The sequence below is a fragment of the Neophocaena asiaeorientalis genome, unplaced genomic scaffold, assembly GCF_003031525.2.
Source record: "Neophocaena asiaeorientalis asiaeorientalis breed wild unplaced genomic scaffold, Neophocaena_asiaeorientalis_V1.1 scaffold629, whole genome shotgun sequence".
Classification (NCBI taxonomy): Eukaryota; Metazoa; Chordata; class Mammalia; order Artiodactyla; family Phocoenidae; genus Neophocaena; species Neophocaena asiaeorientalis.
Genome location: NW_020175468.1, coordinates 6561833 through 6577373, shown reverse-complemented (window position 1 = coordinate 6577373; position 15541 = coordinate 6561833). Strand labels below are relative to the sequence as shown.

The 15541-nt window shown below is 56.2% G+C and overlaps 1 protein-coding gene across 13 annotated transcripts in view; it reads left to right on the top strand.

Moving 5' to 3' along the window:
• The window catches only part of POU2F2 (POU class 2 homeobox 2), a 103168-nt gene that overhangs the window by 55717 nt on the left and 31910 nt on the right, over positions 1 to 15541 (top strand). For 2 of the 13 annotated variants that reach the window (XM_024768767.1, XM_024768765.1), the window contains exon 1: positions 13869 to 15361. The exons of 6 other annotated variants lie outside the window; for them this stretch is intronic. In XM_024768767.1, the coding sequence (XP_024624535.1) occupies positions 15295 to 15361 (67 nt within the window). In that variant the 5' untranslated portion in view covers positions 13869 to 15294. Of the gene's footprint in view, positions 1 to 24; positions 2401 to 2441; positions 2484 to 13868; positions 15362 to 15541 lie in introns of those variants that run through there. 5 more of the 13 variants (XM_024768779.1, XM_024768778.1, XM_024768773.1 and 2 more) reach the window with 4 other exon arrangements.

The window sequence follows — 15541 nt, the reverse complement described above, 5'->3', positions numbered from 1 at the left end:
TCTCCATCCCCACGACCCCCTCCTCTTCCGCCTGGTCCACGTCAGCCGCAGTCCTGTACATCCTCGATAATCCACCAAGCCCCCTCCCTAGCTAGGCCGCTGGGCACCCTTCCCTAACCCCAAACCCGCAGGCGAGCAGAGAGATGGTCTCTGGATGAGTGGAGTGGGGGGCACAGGGGTGGACAGGAGGGTGTCAGGGTGGGCAGGCAGGGAGGTGACGGCCACAGGTTGAGGGAGGCGTGGGCGGAAGTCAGGGGAGCAGAAGGCAGGGGACAAGAACGGGTGGGGGACCCCCGGGGCGCCCCGTCGAGGTCCTCCAGGGTCTGCCCTACCCCTTGCACACGGAACTTGGGCCCCTGCCTCGGTGAGGCAGCTGGGGGCAGGGGAAAGAGATAGGCTGGGGTTGGACACTGCTCCCACATACCCGCCTCAGCCCCTTCAGGTCTGGGGACCGCGCCACACACCCCGCAGGAGTGCGGGTGTGAGGGCCAGATGAGAGAGCGTCGGGGAAACAATTTACAGAAGGTCCTGGCGGCCCCACCCCGCCAGTTCTTCCTCCTCCCACTTTCTGTTCTTTTTCTCTTTGTCTCTCTTTCCACTTTACCCGTCTCTGTTTCTCCTTCTTTGCATCTTTCTGTCTCTGTCTCTCCCTGTGTGACTCTCCTGTATTGCTGCCTCTCCCTCCAGGGATTTAAGCATCTCCACATCCCTCTCTGTTCTACCTGCACAGTCCTGGTCATTCCTCCCCTGCACCCCTCTTTCTCTGCCTGGCTGCATGCTTTTCCCTCGAACTTTCTTGTCCTGCCTGTCCCCCGACGTGCCCCTCTCACTGCAGTCTCTCTTGGGTTACCTCCCCTCCCACAGCTGGGGAAATAAACAGAGGCCCAGGTCCTGGGAGAGGCAGCAGAAGGCACAGAGAACAGAGCTCAGCAACTCTTCTCTCTTTCTCTTGGGGGTGCCAGTGTCGGGAGGAGGGCGGCCGGGTCTACACCTGCAGAGATGCAGCTGGAGAACTGGAGCTGGGTCCTGTCTGTCTGCCACAGACTTGCTGTGTGGCTCTGCTCCAGTCACGTGCCTGCTCTGAACGTTGGTTTACCCCTGAAAAGTGCACTGCTCAGAGGGCATTTCTGGCCCCTCCTGCGGAAAACCTGTGCCTTGAAGGCCCAGAGTTCTCTGGGGAGGGAGTGGGGGACATGATCCCTCTGCCGGGGAGCATGGCCACCCCTCCACCCGGGTGCCCCTGCCAAGGCATCTCAAGGCTGCAAGCCTGCCCTCTCCCCTTCTCCTGGCAGCTGGGGAAGGTGAAGCCGGAGAGAGCCTAGGGTGCCAAGCTTTTCCCTCTCTGTTTGGGTAGGGGAGTGGCCCCACCAGAGTGGTGCTTTAGGGAGCGGTGCAGGGCATGGACTCAAGACCCCAGGGCCACCTCCACTGTCAGCTCTGGAAGGCTGGGGCTGCTTCACTTGTCCCCAGCTCAGTGTCTGCCACATGGATGGTGTTCAGGAGATACGTGTGGAACCAGTGAGGAAGTGAGGAAGGACCTGGGCAATATACAGGTTGGAGAGGAGACAGAGAGAGAGAGAGGGAGATGGCCGGAAGATGGGGCAGAGCGGTGACGGGGGAAAGAGCAGAGGGATTCAGACCCCTGTGGGTTGAATCCATGGGAAGTTGGGGGACACTGCAGAGGAGGAGGAAGGATTCTGAGATGACCCCAGGTCTCCTTGCCAAGCCGCCACCCTTCCCCGAGGACTCAGCGACCCACCCGTCCACGAATCCCTTCATTCGCGCTGCACCCGCACCCCCCCGCCCCTCGGGTCTCACAGCGACCCCTTTGCCAAGGGGGGTAAAGAGCTCGGTGTTGGATCCCTCTGGCACATAGGAAGGGGCAGTTTGTTTAAAAGGTGGTGTATGTACACAGGTACCTGCTCACATGCCACATGCTTGCTTATGCCTAGAACAGTTCTCACTTTTCACCTTTATGAGCTATTTGGTATTATCTTCAGATTATAGTTTTCCAACTAACAAAAGAGAGAAGGGTCCCTGTGGGCTGTGTAGGGAAGACCGGGCCCCGCTGAGCTGGAGCCCGCCTGGGCCCTGGGACGGAGACGAGGTTAGCCGGTGACTGAGGTGTAAGGGATTCTGGCCAAGGCCTAGGAAACCTGGAAGGAAGTAAGGGTTCTGGTAGAGTAGAGGGGGGAAGGAGATCAGGAGACCCCTCCACAGCTTCCCTCTTCCCTCCTCAGCAGCCAGGTGCAGACGTGGGAGTCCCTTTCTGTCTGGTTCCAGACGCCCCTCCTTTGACAGGTCCTTTCTGGTGACCCTCTCTCCACCGGCTACTCATCATCTCCCTGATGTGCCCCGAACCTTTGCTCACGCTGTTCCCGCACATGGAAGATTAACAAGGTAGCAGCTGCTCACGGACCGCTCACTGCATGTTAAGCACTCGACCTTTGGGCTCTTGCTGAATCCCCCGGCCACCCTAAGTGGTAGGCATGATCGTTATTTCCATTTTGCAGATGGGGACACTGAGGCTTGGGGAAGGGAAGTGGCTCACCCAAGATCGCCAGCCAGTGACTGGCAGAGCCAGGACTGCCATTCAGCCCCTCTTCGTTGGTCCAACCCACAAATGGCTGTCAAGAACCGAGAGAACTTCCCTGGTGGTCCAGGGGTTAGGACTCCGCACTTCCACTGCGGGGGCATGGGTTCGATCCCTGGTTGGGGAACTAAGATCTTGCATGCCACTAGGCATGGAAAAAAACAAAACTGCAAGGGGTCAAGTTTTGTTGGAGGTGCATGGGAAACGTGACTGCCTCGCTGTGAGGGGTTCAAATCCCAGCTCTGCCACGGACTTGCTGTGACACTGTGGGAAGGTGGTTCTCCTCTCTGAACTTTGATTTCCTCCTCTGGGTCAGTGCCACCATCTCATAGGAGACGGTGAACAAGGAGATGTAAAATGTCTGGCAGATAAAGTTACTTGAAAAATGGCCATGCCCTCCTCTCTTGTTCTTCTCTGATTCTGGCCCATCCTTGAGGTTCCAGCTGTTGCGAGCTTTTATATTTGAAGAGCACTTTCCCCAAAGCACCGTCAATATTCATCGTCTCTTGGGATCCTCACCACCTCACTACCTGTAAGGAAGGCATTATTGTCTTTTTTTCTTTAATATTTATTTATTTACTTATTTGGTTGCACTGGGTGTTAGTTGCAGCAGGTGGGCTCCTTAGTTGTGGCACATGGGCTCCTTAGTTGTGGCATGCGAACTCTTAGTTGCGGCATGCATGTGGGATCTAGGTCCCTGACCAGGGATCGAACCCAGGCCCCCCGCACTGGGAGCGCGGAGTCTTATCCACTGCGCCACCAGGGAAGTCCTGAGGCATTATTGTCTTGATTTGACAGAAGTGGAAACTGAGGCTCAGAAGACTCAAGTCTTCTGCCTCGGGTCCTTGTCCCCATAAACAATTCATTTGTCTGAGCACTTGCTGTGTGCTGGCCCCTCTATTGGGCACTGGAGATAAAGACGTGAACAAAACTGGCACAGCTGATGTCCACGGAGCCAACAAACTAAGAGGAGATGCAGATCTTTAAGTGTAAATATCGATTAAATGCAAAATGAGAAATTGCGATCAAGTCCCCTAAAGGAGAGACAAGAGTAGGGAGCCAACACGGAGATGGAAAGACATTTAAGCTGAGCCTTGAAAGATGAGTAGGATTTAACCAGGCAGGGAGCATTCGAGGCAGAGGGACCGGCACATGCAAAGGGCCTAGGGTAGGAAAGAACTTGGTTTGAGGAGGTGGCGAGGCTCAGAGCAGGGTAGGTGAGAGTGGGGGTGGCGGGGAGAGAGGAGACCTGTCAGCAGAGGCCAGATCACACAGGACTCTGTAGGCTGGATTAAGGGGTTTGTTTTTTGTTTTTTGTTTTTTTGGCCGCTGTGCAGCTTGCAGGATCCTGGTTCCCTGACCAGGGATTGAACCCGAGCCCTCGGCAGTGAAAGCGCGGAGTCCTAACCACTGGACCACCAGGGAGTTCCCGGACTAAGGGGTTTGGGTTTTATTCCCCAAAGCGGGGAGGCCCCTGAAAAGTCTGAAGAAAGGGAGCGACACGTCCTGATTGTTTCAGAAAGACCCTCTCTGGGTGTGGGGAGCAGACGAGACTGTCAGGGTCAGGCGTGGAAGCACAGAGACCTGCAGGGAGGAGGCCGCTGATGTCACTGGGGCCGGAGATGGTGGTGGCCTGGGGAGTGGAGGAATCGGGGAGAAGCTGTGGAACTGTGCCAATATCAAGGCTCAGAGAAGTGAGGTTGCCAATCCAAGGTCATGCAGCTGGTCAGGCAGAGTGAGGGTCTGACCCTGTACACACCTGGGATTTCCCCTCACCAGACAGGTGCTGCTTTGCCTCTGGGGAAATCTCTGGGAGGCAGAGCCCTGGGTTCTATCTATTTGGCGTTCTCCACACAAACCTCAAAGTGCCTGGTGTTTTTGGCACTGAGAAGAAGTCCATTGTCAGAAAGAGGTCGTGCGTGAAGGTGAGGGAGAGGCCTGTCCTGGAGAGGCTCCATGAAGGAGGTGAGCAGGGAATGAACAGGTCTGAAGGTATGTGGGCTTGGAGAAGCGACCAGGGCCCCGGGGACACCGTTCAGCGTGCAGCCCAGACTTGCTGTGACTCAGGGTGGGCCAGCAATGTGAAAGCTTTCAGAGAACGGCTCACGTTGGCAGGAGGCCGTCATGGGTCAGGGATGGGAGGCACATGGATGTCTCAGGCGGCAAGCCCAGGTCCAAGTCCCGTGTTTCCTGCTGAGCCAAAGGGAAGAGGCCCACAGGGGTCTGGGGTTGAAGTGGAGTCCACTTGCCTGGATGCTAATCCCGGTTCCATCTGTGGGGTCCCAGGCAAATGATTCAACCTTGCAGAGCGTCAGTTCTTTCATCTGTAAAATGGGCATGGTGACAATCGTTCTCTTGTCGAGTGTGGAAGACATGCGATGAAAAGATGCATGCAGAGTGTTTCTAACCGTAGTTCAGGGTTTCTCTTTTAACTGTCTAAAGCAGAACTAGATTCCCTGTCCCTGAGCTCTTCCAGGAGCTTGTCGCCATCTCAGTAAATGTTTATCACACCAAAAACCTACCCTTCTCCCGAGAGCCCTCACTTTCTTTCAAGTGTCCAGAGCTCACAGTTTGCTTCCATGATGGCAGGGACTATGTCTCATATGGTCTGAGTCAACCTGATTCCGTCAAGTTAAACTCCTCTGAATACATGTTTGGGGAACAGGGCCCTCTGGGGATGTTGCCCAGAGACTGCACAATTCCGGAAGAGGCACAGAGAGGTTGAGTGGCTTGCTTGAGGTCACATAGCAAGGACTCGGCAGGCTCCACGGAGGCTGAGAGAGGCCAGGCCACTTCTCATTTGTGAGCCTCCCAGTATGCTCAGAATGAAAGAAGGCCAAAATGGAGTTACAGGCTGTGCTCTAAGCAACGACAACAAAATGCCGCACTGACTGATATTTACAAGGTCATTGCAGGATTCATTAAAACAAAATTCAGAGCATCCCGCAGGTGATATGGTCTGGCAGTGGCATCCAACTGTAAAATCAAAAGTGCACATCTCATTTAATGAGGCCCGTCGTGAATATAACTCCTGGGCCACATGACACCCCTGCCCACCCACTCCCATGCCTCACTGAGCCCTGCGGCTGGGGCCTAACCACCTGTTATGTGACTTCAAAGTTGACACCTTTTCCATCATCCTCAGTTGCTTTTGCAGAGATGCAGGCGGCCCAGGACCGCTCATATTTTCGAGGGGATGCATACGATCAGTGTAACACAGGCAGTGTGCCTGGTGGTAAGGAGAGCTGGGCTCTGGAATTGACCTGCTGGCTCTGACCCACCTCAGGGTGCTCCTCTGAAAAGCTGGGGGATAATAACAGCACCTGCTTAATTGGATCGTTGGGAAGATGCCAAGACATGATGCACGAGGCACGTGGCTACACAGAGCAGGTGCCGGCTAGCGGCTCTTATAACTTATGACAATCGTGGGACCATCAAGGAGCCGGGGAGCGGGGAAGGAGGAGTGCATAGAGGATCCTCAAGGGCGTGGCCAAGGCTGATTTGCCTGGTGTCCCCATGTCTTGGCACAGGGTCTGGCACAGCGGGCCATCTGTGCAGGTGTAGGATTGAATCGTCTTGAAGAGGCTTTGGCCAGGCTGAGCAGGGGGTGGGAACACCGGCGAGGACAGGGGAGCTCAGCGGAGGGCCTGGCGTTTGATTTCTTCTCCACCTGCTTGTGAGGCCAGGTGGGCGCTCCCGTGATCTTTCTTTTGCACGGTGCCCCTTAACTTCTCCTTTAGCACACGGATCCTCCTAGGTGTCGGGTACAGGGGACACAGCGGTGCACACGTCAGGCACGAATCAGTGTGACTGTTGTCACAGTTCTGATCTAAATGTCGAGTGGTGGCTTCACGTGAACACATTATTAAAAATAAATAAAATAAATAAGCAAATAAATAATGGAAGAGGGCTCTTCCCAGGCCAGTGATGGGAGTATGACGGGAACCAGGGATTATGATTAATGCAATTTTGTGCACCTGCGGCCCTTTTAAAAAGGAGGATAAAACCGAACAGGACAGACACGCTGTCTGTCCTCCCAGCATGGACATTCAGGTGGGGGAAGATGGTGATAAACAAGCACATTAGCACATGGAGACTCGAATGTTAGTGACAGGTGCTGGAAGAAAATTCTACCTGGTAAAGGATGAAGAGCGATGAGGAGGGGAAAGACCGTGTGAGGTGGGATGATCAAAAGACTCCTGTGTGGAGAGGACGCGTCAGCGGGCGTCTGGAATAAGTGAGGGCACGCACCACGGGCATATCTGGGGAAAGATGGCACCGGGCCAGCGGCAAGAGCAAAGGTCCTGAGTCACATCAGAGCTTGGGCTGCAGGAACAGAAAGCCAGTCTGGAGGAAGTGAGGGAGCGGTGGGGAGTGTTCGGAGGGGACATATTAGAGGCGGGCAGTGGCCGATTAGGATAAGGTGCCTTGAGGCTGTCTTATTTGCCTGGTCTCCCTGAGGCTTCCCAGGCTTTGGCCGTTAGTACCCTGGACAGCGGCCTCGGCCCCCTCAGAGCTCTTGCAACCGGGGCGCACCCTAACATCGGCTTCTGGGCGTGAATTGGGGGTGGGGAGCAGATGATACTGCAACACGTGCGAAATGGCCTCTGCCTGCAGGAAGCACAGTGGTAAAGGAAAGAGTCATAAAGGTACATTTTAATCAGTCTTTACCAAGTGAACATCTGTGTGAGCCAGAGCCCAGGAACCCCCCACCCCTGTGACCCTTTTCAAACCTTCCCTATCCCTCCCTCCCTGCTGGAGGTAACCTCTGTCCTCACTTTGGGGGATAATCATTCCTTTTCTTTGTAGTTAGCTACCTGTAACTCACTTAATATATTCTAATTTTTACTTTTTTTTTTTGCGGTACGGCCGGCCTCTCCCTGTTGTGGCCTCTACCGTTGCAGAGCACAGGCTCCGGATGCGCAGGCTCAGCGGCCATGGCTCACGGGCCCAGCCGCTCCGCGGCATGTGGGATCTTCCCGGACCGGGGCACGAACCCGTGTCCCCTGCATCGGCAGGCGGACTCTCAACCACTGCGCCACCAGGGAAGCCCCAATATATTCTAATTTTAATCAAAAACTGAATACAGGGAACTTCCCTGGTGGCGCAGTGGTGAAGAATCCGCCTGCCAATGCAGGGGATGCGGGTTCGATCCCTGGTCCGGGAAGATCCCATATGCCGTGGAGCAACTAAGCCCGTGCGCCACAACTACTGAGCCTGTGTTCTAGAGCCCGCCAGCCACAACTACTGAAGCTCACGCACTCTAGGGCCTGCGTGCTGCAACTACTGAAGCCTGCGTGCCTAAAGCCCATGCTCTGCGACAAGACAAGCCACTGCAATGAGAAGCCCGCACACCGCAACGAAGAGTAGCCCCCGCTCTCCGCAACTAGAGAAAGCCTGTGTGCAGCACCGAAGACCCAACACAGACAAAAAAAAAAAAAAAACCAAAAAAACCTGAATACAATCTCATTCTGAAAACCAAAAGCATAACAGAAAATGTTAAAATCCCATTTGAGTCCCTTCTGCTTTCCCAGTCCTGGTCCCCTCACCAAAGGTAGCTGTCATTAATTAGTTACCCCCCGGACCTTTTCCTCTGCATTTGTCAATACCTGTGCACCCACAGAAAATACATAGTGGTTTTGGTATGTGTTTTACATAAGTGATATTAAGTTGTATAAATCATTCTACAATTTGCCTTTTCATTCAGCAGTGTCTTGGAGAACTTTCCATGTCCTTTATCCATAGATCAGTTCCATTATCTTTCATGATCCCATCCCATTCCTGAGTGTGACTATGCTACAGTTTATTTAGCCACCGTCCTGTTGGTGGCATCTGATTTTCTCTACCTCAAACCTTGATGTGATAAACACTTTGTGAACTTTTTGAACTCCTTGTGCATGGTGGTCAGTATTATATTTAAGATTAATGACAATAAGGTCCTACAGTATAGCACAGGGAACTATTTTTTTTTAAAAGATTAATGAAGTTCCTATCAGCCCATGTTACTGCCCCCATTTCACAGATGAGGAGCATGAGGCTCAGAGAGGTGAAGTCACTTGCCCAGGGTCACACAGCAAGTGAATGGACGAACCAGTTTCCAAACTCTCAGATGTTTGACTCCCGGATCAGTGCTTATATACACCCATACAGATATCACTGTCTGCGGGGGCAGACGTCCTCATTCAACTGGGCCTATATGCAGACCAGTGCTGGGCTCCACTTCACAAAAATGAATCAAACCCCACCTTGCCCTCCAGCCCTGCCGTGTGGGGGCAGCCTCACTGGGAAGGAATTTCAATGCAGTATGATTAGTGCTAAGTCCAGGATGCTGCCTGAGCTGTGGGAAGACTGAGGCCATTACTGTTAATTGGGCCTCCGGTGGAGCCAGAAAAGGCTTCCAGAGAGGGGAGATTTGAGCAGAGGCAGTAGTGGTGAGTACAGTAGAGGTGGCAAACACACGAAGCATGGACGATGGGCACGTAGGGGAACCCAAGTTGTTGAACAGAGGAAGAAGGTGAGCTCTGGGGGCAATATGCCTGTGGAGGTCGGCAGAGGCCCACATCCACTTGAGCCTGGAAAGCCAGCCTTGGATTTCATTCTGTGGGCTGTGGGAGCCTGGAAGGATCTATTCATTCAACAAATAGGATTTGGAAATTCCCTGGTGGTCCAGTGGTTAGGGCTTTGCGCTTCCACTGCAGGGGGCCTGGGTTCAATCCCTGGCCAGGGAACTGAGATCCTGCAAGCTGTGAAGCCAAAAGTAAATCAATAAATACACATTTTTTAGAAACACACAAATAGGATTCAAGCACCTAGTCTGTGCCAGGCATTATTTCAGAAGGGAATACCACAGGAAACAAGACAAGAAAGGACTGCTTTCAGAGGGCTTACAGTTCAGAGCGGGACGCAGACAGTAAAGCACGTCGACAGTAGCCGAGTTCCAGAGAGAGCGACGAAGAAAGTAAAACTGGCTGTTGGCGTGGAGAGTGGCTCAGGGAGGGCCTCTCAGAGGACGCAGCCTTTGAACTAAGTCCTGAAGGATCAGAGGAAAGGGATGAGATAGGGAACAGTGTTCTAGGGCAGGAGCCAGCAAGGTCAAGGGCCCCAGGATGGGGGCAAACTTGGCCTTCTCCAGTGTGGCTGGAGCGCAGTGCTCTGGTAGGGAGAGGTGACGTCCTGCAGGGGCCTGGAGGCCGTGGTGAGGGGGCTGGGCTTTCCTGGAGGCTGCAGGGAAGTTACCGGAGGGCTTCTGGACCACGGCGAGGGCTCTTGAATTTCAGCCTTTGGACAGCTCCTTGCGCTGGGAGAACAGCAGTGGCTGTGAGCCTGCAGAGGCGGTGCTGGGCGAGTGGGAGATCTGGGCTGGAGTCGAGGGTGCAGCCTGGGGGTGGGTGGCTGCCTGTGCGCCGAGGGGCAGAGCCTCATCAGGGAAGTCCCAGGGCCGGCCACCTTCTTCTTTGGCTTCTTCGGATGCCCTGGTGGGTTTGTGGTGATGAGGCCAAAGACCCTGTTCTCCGACAACCTGCAGTCTGAGACGCGTGCAGGCCAAGGTGGGGAGCACAGGCTTTGGGGTCAGGGAGACTCTGGGTCTGCCTCCGTCTAGCTGTGTGGCCGTGGCCTTTAGTGGATCCAGCAGTCCGTCCTGTGTTCTTGTTTCTTTCAAGCCCCAGAATGTTAGCGCTGGAAGAAGTCTTCAAGTGCTCCTCCAAGCCCACCTCGCACTTTTAGATACGGAAACTGAGACCCAGACAGTGCAGAGGGCTGGCCCTAGGTCACCAAATGGCCTGTTTCTGTGTGGGGACCTGGTTGGTCTTCTCACTTTTACCTTCTTTGAGCCGTACCGTGATGTTTCTTGATTTCTTCTCGCTTGAGGTGAATTCCTGGGATCGCTGGTGGGTCTGGGAAACTGGTGGTGGGCAGGAGATGCATGAGGAGTGTTTCTGTCAATGTGAATTTATTCAGATCTGCTAGCTTCCTGGTCCACAGACCTTGCTGATCTCCGCCCCGCCCCCACCCCGGCACTGACCTAAGTATCTTCCCTTACTCTGCTCCCGTGTTCCTGCTGTCCGACAGTGATGGCCTGAGCGCCCACCAAGACACCCTGCTCAGCTGCCCACCTGCAGATTCACTGAAGTTCTCTAGACTCTCACTTGGATTTGTGCTCTCATCTGCACCCTCATGGCCCCATTCTCTCTTGTTTTCTGGACCACTGTCCCAGACTCCCCTCTGGCCCTCCTGCCTCCAACTTCTTCCCACCAGCCTGGTCTCACACCAGTTCCCAGTGGATCTCCCTTACACAGACTGTCTGCTGAAAATCCTTCCACCTACAACATCAAATCCAGCCTCAAGTCGGATGTATGGCACCCTTCCTGGATCTTTCTCATCCAAGCTTGAGCCCTCCCAATCTTTCTATGGCAGGAAAGGCCCTTCTATGTCTTGGGCTTCACCCTTGACTAGAGTTTTTCGGATGCTTACTGAGCCAGTGATGGAATCTCAGAAAACTTTCATCAACTCCAGTCTTCCCCTCGGACTGTAAGCTCCTTGAGGGCAGGTGTGTGTCAGATCCAGTTCATCTCTAGGTCCTCAGCCCCCAGCCCACGGCTTGGCAATAAGGGACATGTAGGAAATGTTTGAATTGAAAGAAATAGGGAAGGGTTGGCCCACCTTCAGCCAGGAGCTGGTGGATCAGGGGTCCAGCACATTGCTGAATACGAAGAACAGGCTGAAGGGCTGTGGGGGTTGGGCTGTGGGCAGATTCCGGCCTTCCCGAGTGAGCAGGGAGTGGCTGCCAGCTGACCACTGGAGGATGCGGTGCACGCAAAGCTCTAAGCAGACCCGTGGCAGAGTGGAGAACGAGCGAGCTGTGGGGAGGACAGGGCGGGGTTTGAATCCTGACTGCACCACTCACGTGGGGCAAGTGACTTCAACTCTTTGAGCTCTAATTTTTTTTTTTTTTTTCCGGTACGCGGGCCTCTCACCGTTGTGGCCTCTCCCGCTGCGGAGCGCAAGCTCCGGACGCGCAGGCTCAGCGGCCATGGCTCACGGGCCCAGCCGCTCCGCGGCATGTGGGATCCTCCCGGACCGGGGCACGAACCCGTGTCCCCCGCATCGGCTGGCGGACTCTCAACCACTGTGCCACCAGGGAGGCCCTGAGCTCTAATTTGTCAGTGGAAGGGGAATAATAACAGACCGTACTTCCTCGGGTCGTTGTGAGGGTTAGATCTAATGGATCTAATGTAGTGGCCCAACTAGCACGGAATAGATGGCTGTGCTGCTGCTCTTGATGTTGACGGTGACGATGGAGAAGAAGAAACATTTTAAGTCCCTGGATGCTGGGTGCTCCTAAGCAGAACATCGGGTGGTTATAGCTTGGTCTTGACTTAGGGCCACTGGAGAAGCGGTTCTGAGGGCAGGGCTGAGGACGAAGCAGGGGTGTAAACAGGAAATGAAGGCTCGAGCCCAGAAATCAGGAAGAGGCGGACAGGCAGTGCCAGGGCAGGCCAGGCCGGGTTTGATTCCACAGTATCAGAGGCCTGTTGGAGGGGGTTGCATGGCCCTGCTGTAGGACCAACCAGATATATTTTCATCTGTGTGTCTGTCTGCCACCCCTCATCCTGCTTTCCTATGTGTTTGGGTCCCTAAGCCTTTCCCCGACCCCCCTACTCCCTAGAGGCTGCCCTCACCTGAGCTCTGCTGAAGGCCGAATGCTAAGACGCAAAGGGAGGTTGATGTCGATGAATTTTAGGTTCAGTTCATCTTCTGGCCCAGCTGGCGACCCACAGGCGACCCAGTCTCCTTCCCTCCTGCCAGGCTGGGGGTCTGAGGGGCCTCTCTGAGCTCCCACATGTTGCAGCCCTGCGGCTGAGGCAGCACTTTGGGGAAACGCTACTTGTGTCCCCACGCAGAGGGAGGATGCGGCCGGGGGCTGAGTGGAGAGGCCGCCAGACACCGCCGGATGCAGAAAGAGGCTGGGGAACCAAGCCACAGAGAGGGTCCCCAGGGGCGGCCGAGAGGAAGAGGCCATGGCTGGGGGCCCTGAGGGGTGAAGAATCCAGCTCTGCTGTCCCCGGTGGGCTGGCTGCTCCCCCCCGCCCAGCTCCCCGCCGGGCCCCCAGGGGACCTCGCTCTAATAATGTATTTGATCGACTCGCTGGCCGCGTACAAGCGATTATTGTCTTGTCGGGAGTCAAACGTATCGATCCGGGGAGAAATATGAGAGGAGCAATGGGGCCCGTGTGTCAGTTACCAGCCCCGCTGGCCCTGGGGAGCCCCTACGTCTCCTTTAATTACCGCCCAGCCCTGAGCCCAGCCTGGCCTCCCCTATGCCGCCTCCCTCCCAGGCTCCCTGCACCCCTAGTGGCCCCCGATACTCCCCAGCTCCCAGGCCCTACCTGCCTTGCTCGGCATGGCCTGAGGCGGCTTCTCCAGCTGAGGGGCCACCATCTCTCCTGCCCAGGCCTCCCTGTTCCTGGCTGCCAGGCCCTACCCACCCAGTGTGGCCCAGACTCTGCCCCTCTGTCCTCTCTTGGGCAGGTGGAAGTCTCAGGCCCATCCTTCTTCAAGATGCCCTGACTCCAGCTCAGGGACTCAGTTTGGACTGCCACAGGCGATAATAGTGGAGCCGGCATGGGAGGCAAGAGGGGTGGGGTGATTTCACCCCACGGGGAAGCGTGTAAGGCTTTCACCAGCTCTGCCACTCAGCTGCAGACCTGGGAGGGCAGCACCGGAAATGGGTGGGGCTTCTCTCCCTGCTTTGGGTTATGTCCCAAAGCTCGCTCCTGTCATGGATGATGTTGACTATGTCTAGGGTGGGGCATGGGGGTGTTTTGGTGGGGTTTTGCTCCACCCACACCCCGCTATAATGTCCTTATTACCCTCATTTCCAAGTCCCCCAAAACATAAATCCTAAATCAAAACTGAGCTTACTGGGCCATGCAACTTCAAGACAAGGCCCCCAGTACCACTGCCACCAGACTGCTTCCAAGGAGACCCTCCGGTATAAAAACCCTGCATCTGAGAGAGAGAGAGAGAGACAGTGGGAAAGAGGTGGACCAGGAGGCAGGAGGTCTGAGTTGCAGCCCGGCTGATGCTGTATGGTCTCTGGATCTCCTCAGTGAAATGGCCTTTACAGTATGGAATCTTGTGGAGTGTAGCTAGAGGGGGAAATGCCCCCTCTGTGTGCAGATGTGAGGACCGCAGTCATTCCCCCCCACCCCCCCAACCCCGTGGAGTGGGTCTGCCTGCCTGGGTATCTCTGAGTGCACAGGGCCTGTGTACAGGCAGAAAGGCACTCACGAAGGTCTGCCTGTGTGTTATATCGTGCGTGAGTGTGCGTGGGTGTGAATGTGGGCACACATGGCCAGGAGGTATGCCTGGGCATACTTGGGAGGATGTGTCCTTGTGCCCGTGTGTCCGCGTGACGGAGCACAGGAGGGGGATCTGTACGCGGGAGCGTTGGTGTTAGGGCCTGTGCACAGAGGAGTGTTCCCGTGTGTCTGGATGTGCACACGTGTGTGTGAAGTGCAGGGGTCCATGTGTAGAAATACTTGAGCGTGTGTATGAGAGTCCAGGCGTCCGTGTGCGCGCGCGTGGTTTGGGGGTCCCTCACAATGTGGGGCGCAGCGAGTCCTGCAGGGCCCGCAGCGGGCAGGTGGGTTGTTTGGAGGCTCCAGACGGCCCTGCAGCCTCGGACCGGGCGCGGGGAGGAGGAAGAGGGCAGCGGGCTCGGCCGCGCCTTTGTCTGCGCCGTCGTGGGCCGGGAGTCCGGCGCCTTTGTGTGACCCTCGCAGGTGTGCGCGCAGGGGCGGGGAAGGGGACTGGGAGCGGCGGGAGGGGCTGCCTCCTCCGCAACCGGCCCCGCCCTCTGGCCCATTGGCTGGGCGCTGCCGCCCTCTGGCGGGCGCGGAGGGAACAGCTGGTCCGGGAGCGCCGCAGCGCGAAGGGCCCAGCCAGCAGCCCCGGGACCGCGTACTTCCCTCCGCCCCAGCCACCTACGGCGCCCGCATTTGCCCCCTGGCAAACCTCTTGCTGCTCCAGGGCAAGGCCAGGACCTGCCACCGGTCCTACCACTGTCCACGGGTACCGATTCTCCCAGTGGTGGCCCCAGACGCCTCACTTGCAGGCAGATGCACGGTTGGGTTCCCGACTCCCCACAGCCTGCGGAAACCTATCGCGAACGCCTCCTGCTGCCCTGCTTCTTGGCTTCAGCGTTTCTTGGCGCTGGGCCCTTGGGGAGGCCACCTCACTTCTCTGGTCCTCAGTCTTTTTGTCTGTAAAATGGGGCAAATAGTGAGCGCCTCCAGAGATAATGCTTGTTAAATGCGAGGTGCAGGGGGCCTAGCATTGGGAAAGCCCCCCTCCCCCCACCCAAAACTCCTAGCCAGTGTTTTAGTGGTGTTGTTATGGATCCATCTTCTCTCCCAGACCCACATGCCCTGTTCCAGATGTGTTGGCAAGGTGGAGGCGGCACAAGGGCTAGGGGCACCTTCTGGGGGCACAGCTGTAGGAGTCAGCTCTTCCAGCCTGCTTGCACTCTACGCCACTACCCGCACTTCCCCAACACACACGCATGATTTGGGGTCCGCTGCCTGCTGGGGTGGGCCTTCGGGCACGGGTATTTTCCCTTCCGAAGGGGGCGGGCCCTGTGGTTTCCTCCCTGGGTGACTTCCGGCGGAGAGGGCTTGGCCCCCAGAGAGGGCGGGGAGATGGCACAGTCGTCCCCCCAGCCCTGCGGGGCAGGCAGCATGGTTCACTCCAGCATGGGGGCTCCAGGTAAGGGGCCCCAGCACTGGCAGCACCGTTGGGCTCGTCCTGCCGGCCGGTTGCGGGCCCGCCCTGCCCCTCCTCTTCAGCTGTCTCCTTTGCCCTTTGACTCTGTACCTCAGCAGCTGCCCCCTCTTCCCATCCTGGGTTCCCACCTCCAGCTTCTCTTTCCCCTCCCCTTCACACCAG